Genomic DNA, 16,623 nt, shown 5'->3' with positions numbered 1-16,623 from the left:
TTCTCACTTCTCTTCGCGCACAAACAGAGCAAGCGACTGTGAGCGAGTTCATCGACGCAGCGTGTTTAAGTTTTAAAGGTGAGACTTCCTAATAGGATAATTAGGGTGAGATTTCAAGCTTTTCAAGATTAAATAAGTGTTTTGAAAATTTTTCTTATTCATCTAGCTCCTTTAGTTTCTGATTTTGTGATGGTGAAAAATTTAAAATTTGAAAGAGGGATGAATTTATGTTGAATAAATATAGTTTTTGAGGTTGTTAGTAGTATAATAAATGTTCTAGAGTATAAATTTGTTGATGATCTTTGAATTTATGGCTTATGGATCAAATCATAGACTAGATTTTTTTTATCTGAAAATATATGTTGATTTATTAAGGTTTAGATGATTATTTGGGATGAGAAATTATGGCTATAGGATTATGATTCTAAGCTAGAGACTCAATTTTTAATTTTTGGATATTTTAGGTGCGAATTTATGAAATAAAAATAAAATTTTGATAATAGAAATTAGTTTAGAAGTTGATTTTTAGATTATTAATGTTTATTGATAATTAAAAGAGGAGTTAAAAATTTTACTTAATAGTATTAACTCTAGATTTGTATTAAGATTGAGATTAGGAAATTATGTTATATTTTTAATTCTATTATTAGAATTATTTTATTAGTTTCAAAAATTGAAACTAATATTTATAAATAATATGTTATTTGTAGATTGTATTATTGGTGAAGATTGTGGTGGGAGAGAAATTGTAAGGAATAATTTATTGAAAAAGCCACAAGGTAACCATGCTTTTAATTTGTGATTAGTGTTATTTCATGTTAATTGGGTGATTATTGAGAAAATTATAAATTTTGTCATATTGTATAATTGTGCAATATTATTATGAATTTGTTTGATTATTGTGGGACGTGTTGGGAGACTTGCTATTGTTGTTGTATTTTATGTGCCACGTGGTACGCCCCTATTGGAGCTCAATAGGTGGTTTGTAAGGGCTCGGGCTAATCTACCTTTGACCGGGTAATTTAGCACCGAGTGAGGGCTACGGCTCGAGGTTAATGGAGGGATATAAGGATGATTGTTTATGTATATTGTAATATTTTTTATATTTTGTTGGAATTATATTATTTTTAATTCTCACTTAGTAAGCACACACTTAACTGTTTGTATACACCATCATAAATTGGCTTTGGTTACTGAGACTTTTGAGTCTCATTATGTGGTTAACAATTTTCAGGAGAAGAGCCACGAGTGACACGTGGAGGAGTCCCAGAGGCTTAGTGGCATAGATCCACTGTCTCTTTTGGGTATTTGATTTATGATTTATAATGTGTTATATTGCCAATATTAGAGCTTTTTGTTTATTGACAATTATATGAATATATAAATGTAATCATGCCTTTCAAACTATTTTATTTTTGGTATACTTTGGATGACTGTAATTTTAATATTTGATTTACTTTGGATTGGTTAAAATGGCATGATTATGAGGCCAAATAATTGGCTTGTGTTGAAAATTGACTAAATTGTTTATTTTACTTGTTGGGAGTATAAGGATGGACAAATGTGATTTACTTTACTTGTTAAGAGTGTAAGGATGGACAGATGTGATTTAGCCTAGTGGCATGTGGAGGTAAAAATTTATCTGAAATATTATATTGTGTAAGTTGAAGCCAATTATAAAATATTTTATATTGAAATTATTGATATAAAAATATGTTGGGTGGCTGTAACCCAACTATGGTTGAGTTAAATTATTTAAAAAAAATTTGGTGTGTTACAATTTACTCAATGGTACCAGATTCAGCTTGAACTATGTTAAGGACGTAGTGGTTGCGGGATCGAGTCTGGGGAGGTTCCAAAAGACCCCCGTGAGGGTGGGGTGAGGAATACCCACTGTACCACCAGTAGGAAATGCTGGATCTGGGCCCCGTAAGGGGAGGGGTCCCAGCACCGCCAAAAGACCCTAGGGAGGCAGTGGTGAGGCCGTGCTGTTACATAAAAGACGCCTTTTTAATGTAACAGCCCTCCGCTCACCCCGCCTCATCGAGGTCTTTTGCGGCGCTGGACACTCTCCCCCCAGGCCCCACAACAGGGCGACCCCACCCCTTACGGTAAGCATCAAGAGACACAGGCTTCCCCGCAGTAGTATGCGGATTATTCCCCTTGTGGAGAGCCTCCCCAGGTTCGATCCTCCAACCTCTCGAACCTGGTACCATTGAGTCAACTGACTCATTGGTATCAGGTTCAGCCTCAACTTTGTTATGTAGGAGAGGTTGGAGGATCGAACTTGGGGAGGCTCTCCGCAAGGGGAATAATCTGCATACTACTGCGGGGAAGCCTGTGTCTCCTGATGCTCACTGTAAGGGGTGGGGTCGCCCTGTTGTGGGGCCTAAGGGGAGAGTGTCCAGCACTGCAAAAGACCTCAGTGAGGCGGGGTGAGCGGAGGGCTGTTACAAAAATATCATGCAAGTTATACATATAAATACTTAAAAAATAAAGGAAGCCTACTAATAGAATGACAATCGTATGCCTCTAACTATTTTTCTCTGTTTTGTCTCCTTGAGCTAGTTCTTGTAATATTAAAGATAGTGAGATGATTATAATTACTCAGTAATTAAGGTCCATCTAATCCATGCTAATGCATGTTAATTAATTTAAATACAAGTGGCAAGAATAACATTTTCTAAACAATAAACATGTTTAAGTATGCAATTCATAAATTCTCATTCGTAGAAGCACATATTTAAGAGTTAATGATTTAGTAATATTATTGCTTGCATGGAAACAATATCCAATCATAAGATCTATTATCATATTTTCACACGGATGTAATACTAATTCATTATTAGGGCCACAATACAGACAATCATATACCTTTTTATCAATATATGCGAGATTGCACGAGCCTTATATTTACCTTATTTCTTTGACATGAAGTCATAGGCTATAACACGTTGAAATCGTCTATGAACTAAGATTACCTTAGCCAAACACAAGTAAGAGATTACCCAATTAAAGTTTTTGAACTCACTTGTGAATCATGATTTTCCTCATTTTTACACTATGAGGTGTCATTTTTCCTAAATTAATTTCCTCATTGAACAAGTGAATAACTAGCTATGTTCTAGGCCCTTGTTGAACAAGTAAGGCAATAATATAAACAATGCAGGCAAGCCATCAAGCTCAAATAGAAGCCTTACCATGTGAATTTTAAATTCTCTACTCCTCTTCCTAGGCAAACTCCTACCTCTCAAGATCATGCAAAGCATAAAACATGCAATAGCTCATAGCATGCAAGTATTCACTACTCAAACACGTTCAATCATCTCACTGTACTCTTATTAAGCATAATCATTAAACTTTTTAAAACACACAATCATTGAACTCCATTTACAAGTAATCATTGAACTTCACATATCACATAATTGTTAAACTTCTCATCATACACACAGTGGCAAAGCCAAGACCTTGAGTCAGGGGGTGCAAGACAATACAATTTAAAAATAAATAATTAAAAAAATAATATTTTAATTTTATTAAAATTATGACATTAGGCAAAACATATATTAACATAAGTAAAGTTATACATATTTTTATTTGGGCAAACTATATTAAGATTTTTTTACCAAAAATATGTTGAGAAGGTTGATATGAAATTTAAATTTAGACCTTCAAATATTTTTTATTGAGTCTAAAGAGTTCAAAAAGCTAAAAATATAGAGTGCAAGATTGTTAATTTCTCATACTACATATGCAATTTTTTCCATGTGAGAGGGTGCATTTGCCCCCCCACATGGACATGGCTCCACCATTGCATGCATACATTCATTGAATCTCTCAACCATCACATCATAGAACTTTATAAAACACTATTTTCATAGAACTTTTCACATATCAAGTTATTGAACTCCACTTAACACAAAATTATTGAACTTTATTAACAAAGCACATCATTGAACTTTAAGGGAAACATGTCATTGAACTTTATAAGACCATTAAAGTGTATTCTCAAGCAAATCATGCCACACTTGCATTTTATTCAATTTCGCACAATTTAATTATCAAATATAACTCAATAAATCAATTAATATATAAAAGCATGAGAAAGAATTCTCCCAATTAGCTTAAACATTTGAGAGGTTAAAGGTTTCACCCATTAAATATTCACTCCTAAAATTTTCATAAAGCTTGAATGGTGCCAATATGCTCACTTTATAATTAATCATAATATGATTCATCAATACTCCTTTTTGGATGATTTTTACTATTAACTTAAACAGTTTTTTACTCTTAAGATTCAATCTCTTTCTATATAAGGGTACCTGTAGAGTCTCTTAGTTTTCCCTAACTTACATTAATTTCATTGAACTCTTAAATAATCATTAATGAAGTCACATTATCCTAGCTACCATATTTATAGTGGAATTTTTGTTCATTTATGACCTCCAACAATAAAAAATGCATAGAGCCATAATTGCTAGGTTTCATTAGCTTAATCAACTCCCATTAACTCTATTTAAATCAATAAATTTAGACCCATAGCTTTTATGTACTAAAAATTATCATTCTCAATCAAACCCTAACTTCCAACATTAAGAAAATGGAAGAGGAAAATAGATTCAAGCTTTAAGAACTTACCTTTAGTGTTTTGAAACTCTAAAACACTTCAAATGCTCAAATCTCTTGATTCTTAGTAAAACTCTTCGTTTTTCCTTCGTTTCTCCTTCGTTTCTTCTCAATTTTTTTATGTTTGATATACTCTTATTTTTTGCAAAAAAGTGGCCATGTGCCATGGTGGACACATCATGCCCCGCAGTGCATGACATAGAGAGGCTTGTCTCGACTATTTATCTCACTGTACTGTGGCTAATAAATCACAAGCTGTGGCTTGTGGTACAGAACCACCTCTTTCAGGTTTTTCTTTTTCTTTTATATTCAGGTGACCCGACTTTACTTCGCACCCTTATTTAAGATTGAAATTACAACCAAACACGCTCATTAAACCTCTCTAGCTGTACACCTCACATAATAAACTCAATTATTCTAATCAAGTTTAATAAATTAAGTTTAAATTTTGAGGATGTTACAATTTTCATGTATGTTCGCATTTTATGGTATTATCTCCCATATTGTATCAAATTATTTTCAAAAATTAATTAAAGTAGCTTATCAAAATAATAACAAATCTATCTTTTAAGATTATAATTATTTTTAAAGATTTAATCAAATATCATAAAATTTAACAAAATAGATTTTTTTTCCAAAAATTTGATTTTTTATGCAAAAAAAAAAGTTCAAACAGACAGCGCTAGTTGCACCATGTACGGTTTTTAATGAGTGTAGATGACCTTTTTTTTTTTTTTTTTAACCTCGGAGTGTAGAAGATTTAAACTTTCACTTTTGTTTGTTAAAATTTGAAAGCGTTAAACAAACTCAACGCCCATGCCAGTTGTTTTTAAATTTGGAATTATTGGGCCTGATCCAACTATGTTGCCCGTTCGCATACCAAGCCCGGGGAGAGGGTCAACTAGAGAAGCAGCACAAAGGCAGTGAGGGAGCGTAGTACGTCAGGAGAAGAAGGCAAGACGCTAGCCATGCCTGCCCCTGCACCCCTAAGCAGCGCCTCTGCTATGCTCCGTCACCGGATCCTCCCCGCCCTCCGAACTCGTGGAGGCGGAGCCTCCGGTCCGAGCCGTTGGACCGCCCCCGGCCACGAGGAGCGCCCCAAGGGTTACCTCTTCAATCGAACCCCTCCACCCCCTGGTCAGTCCCGCAGATGGGAAGATTGGGAGCTTCCTTGCTACATTACCAGTTTCATAACCATCGTGATCCTCGGTGTTGGCCTTAACGCCAAGCCTGATTTGACCATCGAAAGTTGGGCACATGAGAAGGCCCTCGAACGCCTCAAGATGGAGAACCTTGGCCTCTCTGATTCTGGCTCCAGTGAATCGGATTGAAACTCCGCCTGCACGACAATATTTGGATTCACTCCTTTTGTTGAGTTTCTTGTGTTTGGTTGATGGCCCTCCGGGTTTGATCGGTTCCCTTCTAGGGTTTGATCTGTAGTTGAATAAGGCTATAAATGTGGAATTTGGGCTCCTGGTGTAGTCTGATTACTGCATACCTAGTTAATTCTGACGCTTAACATGTTTATTTTTGAAGCTGCTTATAGGCATGTTAATTCAACATTTATGTTTTGAATGTGGATAAAACATTATAGATTCTCGCTGCTTTCTTGGCTCGAGTGATATTATATTTTTAGTTGCTATGATCTTTGTTTCTTATTGTTCTTCGAGAAACTCATCGAACCAAGTATTTATCTCAAATTTCTGATACATGTCTATAAAATCTGCCAGCACATTTGGACAGTTAGCCTTAGAGATGTGACAATATTTACCACAGGATATGGCAATTTCATGCCGCTTATATTTTCATTTAGCCAAAAGATGAGTAAAATTCTGTGGGTTATAGAGAACATTTGCTTCCCCTTTTGAAGGTTACGGACCATGGAAATGAGATCTTTCATGTCTAGTTTTGGGGAGAGTTCAATTTGCTGTTTTTGTTGCTTTCTTTGGAAAGCTTCAGCTTGACTCAGATAACATGACCTAGAGGTTTGTGGAAATGGCTTTTAAGCGTTTCTGCTGTCTGGTACATAGCGGTTCTTCTACGTCTTTAGGTAGTTTAGGTGGCTGATGGCGTTAATTTGAGAGCTATTACTTATTGAACATAGTATTTAAGCTATATTTGGGAATTTATGAAGGAATAAAATGGATGGAATGGAAAGATAAGTACTGGAGTAGAATGACTAGTCATCTACACTTTTATTGTCCGGAAGTTTAAAAGGGAAGAGAAATAGTCATTAACGAAGATATTACTATTTTTTGACTCTTGCAACTAGAAATTTTTTATTCTAGTAACTTTTTCCTCCTGGTTAACGAAAATATAACAGTAACTGCTCACCGTTGATCAGTGTATTCCTTTCAAAACACCCAAATCAAGTTTTGATGACGAGAAGGATTCGTGGAATCCTTTCTTTATAATTCAATGTTTAGCTTCATTTATTATTCCCTTCCTTTTCATATCTCATCCCTTGCCATTCATCCAACACGTAGTGTAGTTTCCTCAGAGTTTGCAGCAAGTTCAATAACTTGAATTGCGGATGATCTTTTATTTTTGAGAAGCTTCAGAATTACAAGCTGCCACTATGATGGATTATTTGACTAGTTTCTGCCATGCTTCCGGGGAAAAAGTTAACAAGGAGAATTCTTCTATATTCTTCTCTAGAAATGTGACTGCTACTCTGAGAGGGAGAATCAAGGATATTGTGGGTATGCAGGTTTCAGATGATATTTGAAGCTACCTGGGTTTTCCACTTTCAAAGAAGAGAAAGCCAACGGAGAAGTTTCAATATACACCGGATAGTGTTAAATCAAACCTTGCCAATTGGAAAGCTAATTGCCTTACTGCGACAGGAAGAGTAGCTTTCTCTAAGTCTCTTTTGAGCACCATCCCGTTGTATTCTTTGCAAGTTGCAAAAGTACAAAATTTGTAATGAAATTGAAAAAATTCAGAGAAATTTCATATGGGGAGCACAAAATAACAAGGAAGGCTTAAAGCCTATGCAGGATTGGTCTTCAAAGGACTAACTTCAGTCAACAGCGCCTGCGGGGTAAAGCTTGCACGGAAGCTATTGTCTGGATGACTGGATCAAAAGGCCGATCGACAGGTTCTTCAACAAAAGTATATGTTACATAATGAAGAATATCTCTTGATGGCAAGACCTAGAGATTCACGACTTTGGCATTTTATGTGTGAGCGAGGCGAAATTATTAAAGGAGGCGTGAAGTGGCTAGTCCGTAAAGGAAGGAGTGTTAACTTACTTTCAAGATCATTGGCTTCTCCCGGTAAAAAGATAAAGTATGTATTCTCAGGCCTCTAACGGTAGATGAACAACATAGCAAGGTTGCACAGCGGGCTTCTCATGGAATGTGGGATTTCAGTAGCTAGAATGAATGGTTTGCTTCCTATTGAAATCATTCAGAGACTAAATACAACTCTCCAACCTATACAGCAGGAGGGCAGGCGAAGATGTTATGCCCTGGTCTGAAAATGCTAATGGTATGTTTAGTATTGAAAGTGCTTATTATTTGTTGGAACAGAACCCGCTTTCCTATATAATGCTGTTTATAAGTCCATTTGGAAATGGAATGGAGCTGAACGGATACCATTTTTCATGTGGTTAGTTTTCCATAATAGATTACCAACAATTTTATGGAGAAGTAGATGGTCTCAGTGTTCAGCGGAACGTGAGTGATGCCATTCTGGCATGGAAGATATAATGCACATCCTAAGAGACTGCTGCTAGAGATATGTGGAGTCAACTTGTAAAACAAAGGTACCTTCCTGGATTTTTTAACGCCTCTTTGATGGAATGGGCTGCATTGAACTTGAAAAGGAACATGGATAATATTCCTAACTCAGATTGGAGTCAAACGTGGGAAGATGCAATTTGGAATATGGCTGTGGAGAAACAATTATAGCTTCAAGCATGAATTATTCAAAAGCCTTGTGATTCCGCTTTGGCCATGATCGGTTCGAAGAAAAATTTCACTTATGCTACGGTTGAGCATACTGAGATAGCTAAACAAGGTACTGATACTTGGAAGCCGCCTTTGCATGGATGGATATGGATGCGATGGTGCGGTTTTTATGACAAATGAAGAAGCAAGTTCTGGAGGATTTCTGAGGAATGATAAGGGTGATTGGATAGCTGGTTTTTTTCATAGGAAGATGCAGTGCCTATGCAGCAGAAGAATGGCCGGTCTTTAGGGGGCTCACACTTGCTTGGGACCTTGGTGGCTTGGTTTCAGATCATAGTTTTGGAGTCTGACTCAAAGACTCTAGTCGAAAACGTTACAAGGATACAAACATGCAGATTTACAGTCTTGTGTTTCTTCAAATAAAAGACGTTTTGACTGTGCTCAATGGAGAGTTCGTGTTCAGCACATACCACGTGAGCTAAACAAAGTGGCGGATGGTATGGCCAAGGAAGGTTTCAACTATTCAGCAGGACGTGACATGACTCCTCATTTCTTTGAGGGTCCAGGTGCGCAGAGAGAGACTGGGATCTCAATCCCAGCATTTTTAGTTATTTACTTATTGTAATTTTGAGCCAGTCCTTCTTCCTTGTAGCAAAAAAATAAATAAATGAAAAGCATTTAATAATTAAGAAAGACGACTAATCAATAAAATTACGGACCATGGAACCCCTTGTATGTAACTGAGAAAATACAGCGTGGACGAGGAACCTCAACGGGTTGGGACGTTTCCTGTTTTTTTTAGGTCAACGACTGATTACCTCCACATTGCCCGGCCCAAAATCAAACGAGGTTAAGACTCAACATTTTGCGTAAAATCGTGGCCCACTGGCAGTCGGAAAGACTGTGAATCAGGATGGATGAAGTTGCAAAAAAAAATAAGCAGCACTTTGAGCATCTCTCTATATAAAGGAGCATGTCTATAGAGAGAGAGAGAGAGATGTTGAGCTAGATCCGAGTTGTTGCCTTGTCGGGTTGGATGTGCAGTGTGAAAGGAAGATGCGTCATTGTTTCTACGAAAATGCGTTTCTTGGCGTTGGTATACAGCTGCTAAAACGACAACCTGTCATCAATTAATCTCATAAACTATTAATTAATCCAACCAAATCTTTTGCTGTCTCCCGAAATGAAGAAAACCATCCATCTCAGGCAGGGGATGCAAACCCAGAACCACATGGCTTGACACTTGCCTTGCAGAATATCCTTTGTTACGTGTTTCTTCCTCGGGTTTATTTAAGAGTTTCAAATGATTTTTTTTTTTGGGAGAATATTAGTGAGTTTCCAGAAGAGAGAGAAAAAAAACAGTGAATGTTCTGAATAATTTAAAGTTCGTCTACACACAAGTCGGTTGACGAAACTTTAGTTATATATAGATGTACTTTCGACTATTCAAGGCCTTTACTGTTTTTTTTACCTTCAAAATGAAGGCTCTCGTTGCCATTCTTTCTTTTTATTTTTTGCAGTATTAATTTGAAATCATACTATATTTTAAGAAAATTTATGAGGCCAGCAAAAAAAGCTGGGGAGCTTTTATGAAGAATAGATTGTTGTTGCTAGGTCTTAGATGTATAGAGATTGGAATGTTAGTTTAAACCTTATGTATAGAAAGGCATACATGTTATGTTTGCTAATTGCTACTCATGCTTTGAATGATGCTGTTTATTTTGTTACTTTTGATCAACTCTCACTTTTTGTATGAAGGTGGTTAGTGGCAGAATCAAGACCCAAGCTAGGGGGTGTGAGATAATTTATTAACAAAATAAAGATTTTATATCTATAGGACTAAGATCATAGTAACATAAAAAATGGATTGATTATCATTTTTTTCTTAGAATTATATTAAACAAATTGATATAATTCTTTGTGTAAATATACTCTTTATATTTTATGTAAATCATTAAACTATTTTGTCTCTACTAAAATTTTGAACCTAAATATTTGAAATGCAGCCTAAAAGGTGCAAAAGATGCAAAATTTATATATCATATTTGTAATATTTTTCAAGATGAGAGAGTACATTTGTCCCCTTCACTACCATGTTGCTTTGCCACTGAAAGTGATGAACGATGGAAGGAGATTGTTTAATAATCTTGCTTAAGCTGTAATTTTTTATGATGTTAGCTCTATTTTCATTTTAAAAAAATAGATTGCTGTGGTAATTGGGTGGCGGAACCGCTGAAGCAGAATAGGATAAAAAAGTTGAACTGCTTGATCACTTTGGAAGAATGATAGGGAAGATGCAGAGACGTGTAGAGCTGTGGTAGTCTGGTAGATCAGAAGATGAAGCCAAGACCAATGTTTTCATAACTAGAGTGAATATTAAATTGAAAAAGACAGCAATTCATGATTCAAATAATTTAATTAAATTGGATCAATGATCAAACGTAATAATTAAATTAAAAAAATTATATATGTATATAATAATTTAAATATAAAAAATATATATGAAATTACTACTTAACTTAAAAAGCCAAATATTTTAAGTTTATCATGACTTAACAAGTTATATGATATAATATAATATTAAATGATTAAAAAAATTAATTATTTGTTTAAAAAATTTGATAAAAATTAAAAAAAAATTGAACATTCGGTTTTTAAAAATTGAATCAAGTTCCCAATCCGATCATCAGTTTAAAAGACTCAACTTTTAAAATAATTTTTTCATATAAATCAAATTAAAATTCAAATTGATTGATAATCAAACCAATCCAGTTCAGTTTTAAAAACACTGGCTACGACCCATGGCCCCACACCACAAAAGGCTTATGCTGAGTCCTTCGTTGTGGAATCTACGGCTCCCTAACACGCGCGCCCACACACTTGTGCAAACCAGCCGGTGGCGCCTCATCTCCCACCCGACGTCCCATCAATCTCACATGTCGGTGCTCCCACCCTCACCATACTTGGGACTTCTTACATCCTACTCCCTCCTATTCTATTTATAAATTATTTTTATCAACTCATCAATACTAATACAATAAAAATATAAGGAATAAAAGTAAGTAAAATTTTAAATATGTCCCTATATAATAAATCTAAAAAGTAATGTCCTGTTACTTTTTCTCTCTCATAAAGACTAATTTTAAAAATATCTCTCAAATATTACCTAAAAAGACGCACCATGACTTATAAATGGGATCAAATACACCTTTTAAAATTGAAATTATTAATGGACCGGAGGGAGTACTATTTATCCGTCAGCGTCCCTCCTCTGTCTTATTATTGTTATATTTAAATGTCTTTACACCCAACAGTTCATGACATGTCCCTCGGATGACAAGAACACGAACATTTGAACAGATGTTTCGTATAATTTTTTATTTTTTTAATTTTCGGACGTTTTTTCAATTCCAAATTAATGTGTGTGCAGTGTGCATGAATGATGAAGCCTTCCCTTTTTCTTTTGTTTAATTAATCGGTCAATCCCAACACTAATAAAATAATACATATAAAAATCGAATATAAATTTTATGTCACATAAATGATAAGGACAAATAAAAAAAACAATGAAACTTGAGAATAGACGAGACTATTTGGCCCAAAAAATAAAACAAAGAAATTGACAGGACTATCATGGCTGGCAATTGAGGCATATCCATTAGCACCGGAAACCCAATAGAGGCTCCCATCAATGCATTTTCTCCGGATGGGTGATAACCTTGTAATATAAATAATATTAAAAAAAAGGTTTTTATGAGATCTGTAATCTGCTGCAATCAGTCCCACCGACCGTCGGCATCACTTATCCGTCGTTAGGCTATTATTAAGGGCCCACCTGAGGTGCTTGTTTTTTCAGTGGTGGGATCCGCATCATTCCGTCGCCCCAGCCAAATGGATGAAGCGAAAATTATTCACAATATAGTGCATGGTACATACACTGCATACAGAAGTTTCATGTTCCCCAAGGTCCAAAATCATTGCCTAACAATTTCATCAATCATATTACAAGTTTTTACTGTTGAGACAACTAGATTTACAAGTCCACTTAAGCAGTAAAAAATTACAAGCCAAGCTTATGAGTATTTATCATCAATAATTTTGAAGAATAAATAATTTTTGAATTTAACTTTCGGGAATAATTTTACCGTACATGAATCCTTCTAGAAGTCCAGTGAGCCCCCTGTTTCGAACTCCACCTTTTATTGAACATTCCCAGCATATTTCCAAGCAAATATATGTATATATATGATCCTCCCCCTCCTCCTCCCCTTTTGATGAACCTTCAGATTTGTCTTTTTCTTTTTCTGTTTTTTCTTGTTAAAGGACATCATATGCATATACTCCGGTTTTTTTTTTTTCAATTATTTTTACCAGCCTCGTCGAATCAGTACAAAAAAATAAAAATAAAATAAAAGTATATAAAATTTTAAATATATTCTTATATAACAAATTTAAAAAATAATATTATGTTACCTTTTTTATTTTATGAAGAACAATTTAAAAAATATTTTTAAAATATTATTTAAAAAACTGCACTCGTGATTTATAAATAAATTAAATGAACTTTATAAAATGTGTCTTATAAAATGAAATTGAAGGGAGTGCTTGATAAAAATAACTGATTCTTGATTAATGTAATTGAGCTGGCGGTTGACGTGGTCATTATATATGCTCGCACGTTATATTATGGTCATACGGTGTCACCATTTAGTTGTTCTATATAAGAAACAGATTAAATTTTACATGTAATGTACAGGTGACTACTCTGGTTATAAGCATTGCAGCGGACGGATCAAAGTTACTTTCAATTGCCCACCGAAAAAGATGACTTCATGTTTCTCATTTTTCAACTGCCCAAAATGTTTTGCACCATGACAGTACACTTTGAAAGCTTGGCTTCTCCATTTTATCGTATCCCCATATGAATCAATGCTATCCTACTCGCAGGATCAAGCGAGTGCGCGAAAAATAATCATCTAAGTGAACATCACTTAGCTGTTCCTTCCTTAAAAAAAAAAAAAAAAACCATTATTAGTACTCCAAAAAGTAATAGAAGTGCTTTTAGATTGGATGTGATGCTACGACGCGCTCTTGCGCACGGTGGAGACACCAAAACCAAGAAGGATCCGGGTCAACATCTGGATTTAAATCTAACTTTTATTTTTCTGAAACGGATCCTTTTGTCCAGCCAAGAAGGACGAGTGAAAAATAACCGGAAATCCAACGGAGAACGCCAGAATTGGAAACGTTAAGGCTCGTTTGGTATGATTAATAATTTTTAATAAAATTAAAATAGAGTTAAATTATAAAAACATATTTGGTATGTAAAAAAATTAGATGAAATTCTTGCATTATTTTTTTTGGTATGCAAGATATGAAAATGGAAACTATACTTAAAAGATAAAAATATTCCTATACAAAAATTAAAATAAAACATAATAAAAATTTAATTGTATACCAATAAAAAATTTAATAAAGGTAGCAAGGAAATACAAGAAAATCAAAAGTTTTCCTTTTTAAATAATAAAAAATCCAGTAAAATATTTTACAAAAATATTATAAATATATAAATTATATACAAATATTATATATAATACTATCTTATATATATTATAACGTTTTATATATAATGAGCAAAAATATCAGGAACTAGGAGTGGGGTGAGGGTTTTATTTTTTTTGAGGGCAGATTTATCTTTCTAGAATTTGTATGAGGGTAAAAGTATCTTAAATGTTATAATTCTATAGAATTACTCCCAATTCCATAGCTTTAAATAAATAATTTAATTCAACCTCTTTTTATGAAATCAGGATTATCAAAATTATAATTCATATCTACCAAACATCACTTTATTTAAATTTTTATCTCAATTTTATTTTCATTTTCACAATTACAACCTAACATGGCCAAACTCCATCCCAAGAAATCGTTGTGTAGGAGTAAAGAACCAATAGCAAGTGGATCATGACGCATCCTGTGACAAAGACGACGCAACCACAAGGCTTTGATAATCCACATTCCACACATTAACCAACTCTTGTCTTAATTATTATCAAGCCGTTTTCGTTGCAGGTTTAGGCCTTCCGTTGAAAGCATCCACCAAATTTAGAGCACAAGTTTGTTGTTTAATTATAGCCCACAATTCCCCCGGGATCCGGAATGCATAACACAATCCCGATGTTAGGGTGATAAAACGCTGTCGTTCCGAACAATGTTGCAAGAACGATGATTTTTGATTTGGTTTAGTGCTTATCTTCCAAATGCGTTCTAGCTCGTCATATAGCAAGTTTCTCCGTGCCCGTGTATTTAATTTTGGGGCTTCATTGGCTAATCATCTCTCAAATCTCTGCAGAAGCTTCCGGGTTTATTATTTCTTGAATACATGCTAAAACTAGAGGATCCGTTCCCAAAGAAAGCAAATAACAAACCCTCAATATATATAATTTGAAAGGGTTTCATTTTTTTTTTAAATAGTGAGATAACTATTCTCATTGATCACGGTGAGAATGCTAGAATCTTACAAAAAGCAGACACAGTGAAAGTGGCATGCAGTGGCGGAGCCACATATATTTAAAAAAAAATTGCTTACATGAGATAAGAGTATAAATATTTATATTTTGTATCCTTTCTTTTTAATATTTTATATTCCTTTTTTTTATATTTTACATTTTAAACTCTTCATATTTTTTTTAACTCAGATTTAAAATTAATTTCTTAACTCAAAAGTTCAATAAATTTTAACCCATAATTTCAATATATTCAAATATTAATATTATTTTATAAAAAATTTACATGTGCTAAACTTTTAAGAAAATAAAAAAATAATCTGCTCGCATCATTTGAAATCTCAAATGAGATTTGCAAAAAAATTAGTTGAAATTAAAAGATATATTATTTATCTATTGATTTACCTTCTCTTAAAATTAATAATTATATTACCTGTTATCACAGCAATAATTGAAAGAACATTTTCTGTCATGAAGTTTGTGAAAAATTAATTATATAATTAAATGAGAAATTTATAAATAAATAACTGTCTCATAATTTATATTAAAAAAATGATGTATTTAAAAATATTAACAATAAATTGATTATTTAACTATTTCAAAACATGAAATTATGTGGAAAAAATTTATAAGATATATGATTATTAAATAATTTTTGTTATTATTATTTTTTAAAATTATAAATATGTAAATGATTCTCTCCACTCACTCAGAAATTTATAAATAAATAATTGTCTCATAATTTATATTAAAAAATGATGTATTTAAAAATATTAATAATAAATTAATTATTTAACTATTTCAAAACATAAAATTATGTGGAAAAAATTTATAAGATATATAATTATTAAATTATTTTTGTTATTATTTTTTGTAAATTATAAACATGTAAATGATTCTCCCCACTCACTCAATTCAGGATCCTAGCTTTGTCAGCGGTGCCATGGATAGGATAATTGATTTAAGGCACGGGCGAAAACAAAAACGTATCAAATTCCAAGAAGTGAGTTTACACGTCAAAGAAGAGACAAGGATATGGTCAAAGAAGAGACCGTAAATTCAATAATACCATGATGGCAGTTTAGGTTTGCCGAAATAAGCTCACACGTCTCCACTGAAACCTCACGTTAATGGGCAGTGAGTTTTTTTATAAATAACCCTCTAATCACAACTTTCAATAGAATATAAGAGAATTTTTTTATAAAAAATTAAACCATCATTTTTAATCACATCTTTAAAAAAATTAATAAATACGTGAATTGAAAAAAATTAATAAATATGTGAATTGATTGACTCATGATCATTTTATTCATATTTTTGCTGCCCCACTTTTTAGTTATAAATTTTTTTTATATATTGATATGACTCATCTCATCACTTGGTACAGCTTTTTTGTAGTCAGGTTAAAAAAAAAAAAGAAGGAAATAAGCTTACACATAACGCGTAGAATCACCGGCAATACCCGGTTGCTCTCCGCCACCGACAGCCTTTCCCGGTAAATCTCTCCACCTTCCCACCCTTCCGTACAGCCACCATGTCCCCGCCATCCCACTCACTTACTCACCACTCTTCCGTTT

The 16,623-nt window shown here is 33.8% G+C and overlaps 1 protein-coding gene across 1 annotated transcript; it reads left to right on the top strand.

Annotated features, from left to right (window-relative positions):
* Positions 1 to 5,510: 5,510 nt before the first annotated feature.
* On the top strand, positions 5,511 to 6,271 carry LOC129304698 (uncharacterized). The gene has a single exon (XM_054944450.1). The coding sequence runs from the start codon at positions 5,595 to 5,597 to the stop codon at positions 5,955 to 5,957; it is 363 nt and encodes a 120-aa protein (XP_054800425.1). The 5' UTR covers positions 5,511 to 5,594; the 3' UTR covers positions 5,958 to 6,271.
* Positions 6,272 to 16,623: the final 10,352 nt, after the last annotated feature.

Source organism: Prosopis cineraria, unplaced genomic scaffold, assembly GCF_029017545.1.
Source record: "Prosopis cineraria cultivar Desert tree isolate PC_DT_omini unplaced genomic scaffold, ASM2901754v1 PC3, whole genome shotgun sequence".
Classification (NCBI taxonomy): Eukaryota; Viridiplantae; Streptophyta; class Magnoliopsida; order Fabales; family Fabaceae; genus Prosopis; species Prosopis cineraria.
The sequence above is the reverse complement of the archived record's forward strand: the minus strand, read 5'-3'. Positions and strand labels throughout refer to the sequence as shown.

Bases quoted from the DNA above. Each gene is read 5' to 3' on its own strand.
- LOC129304698 (XM_054944450.1), top strand. From the start codon at position 5,595: ATGCCTGCCCCTGCACCCCTAAGCAGCGCCTCTGCTATGCTCCGTCAC.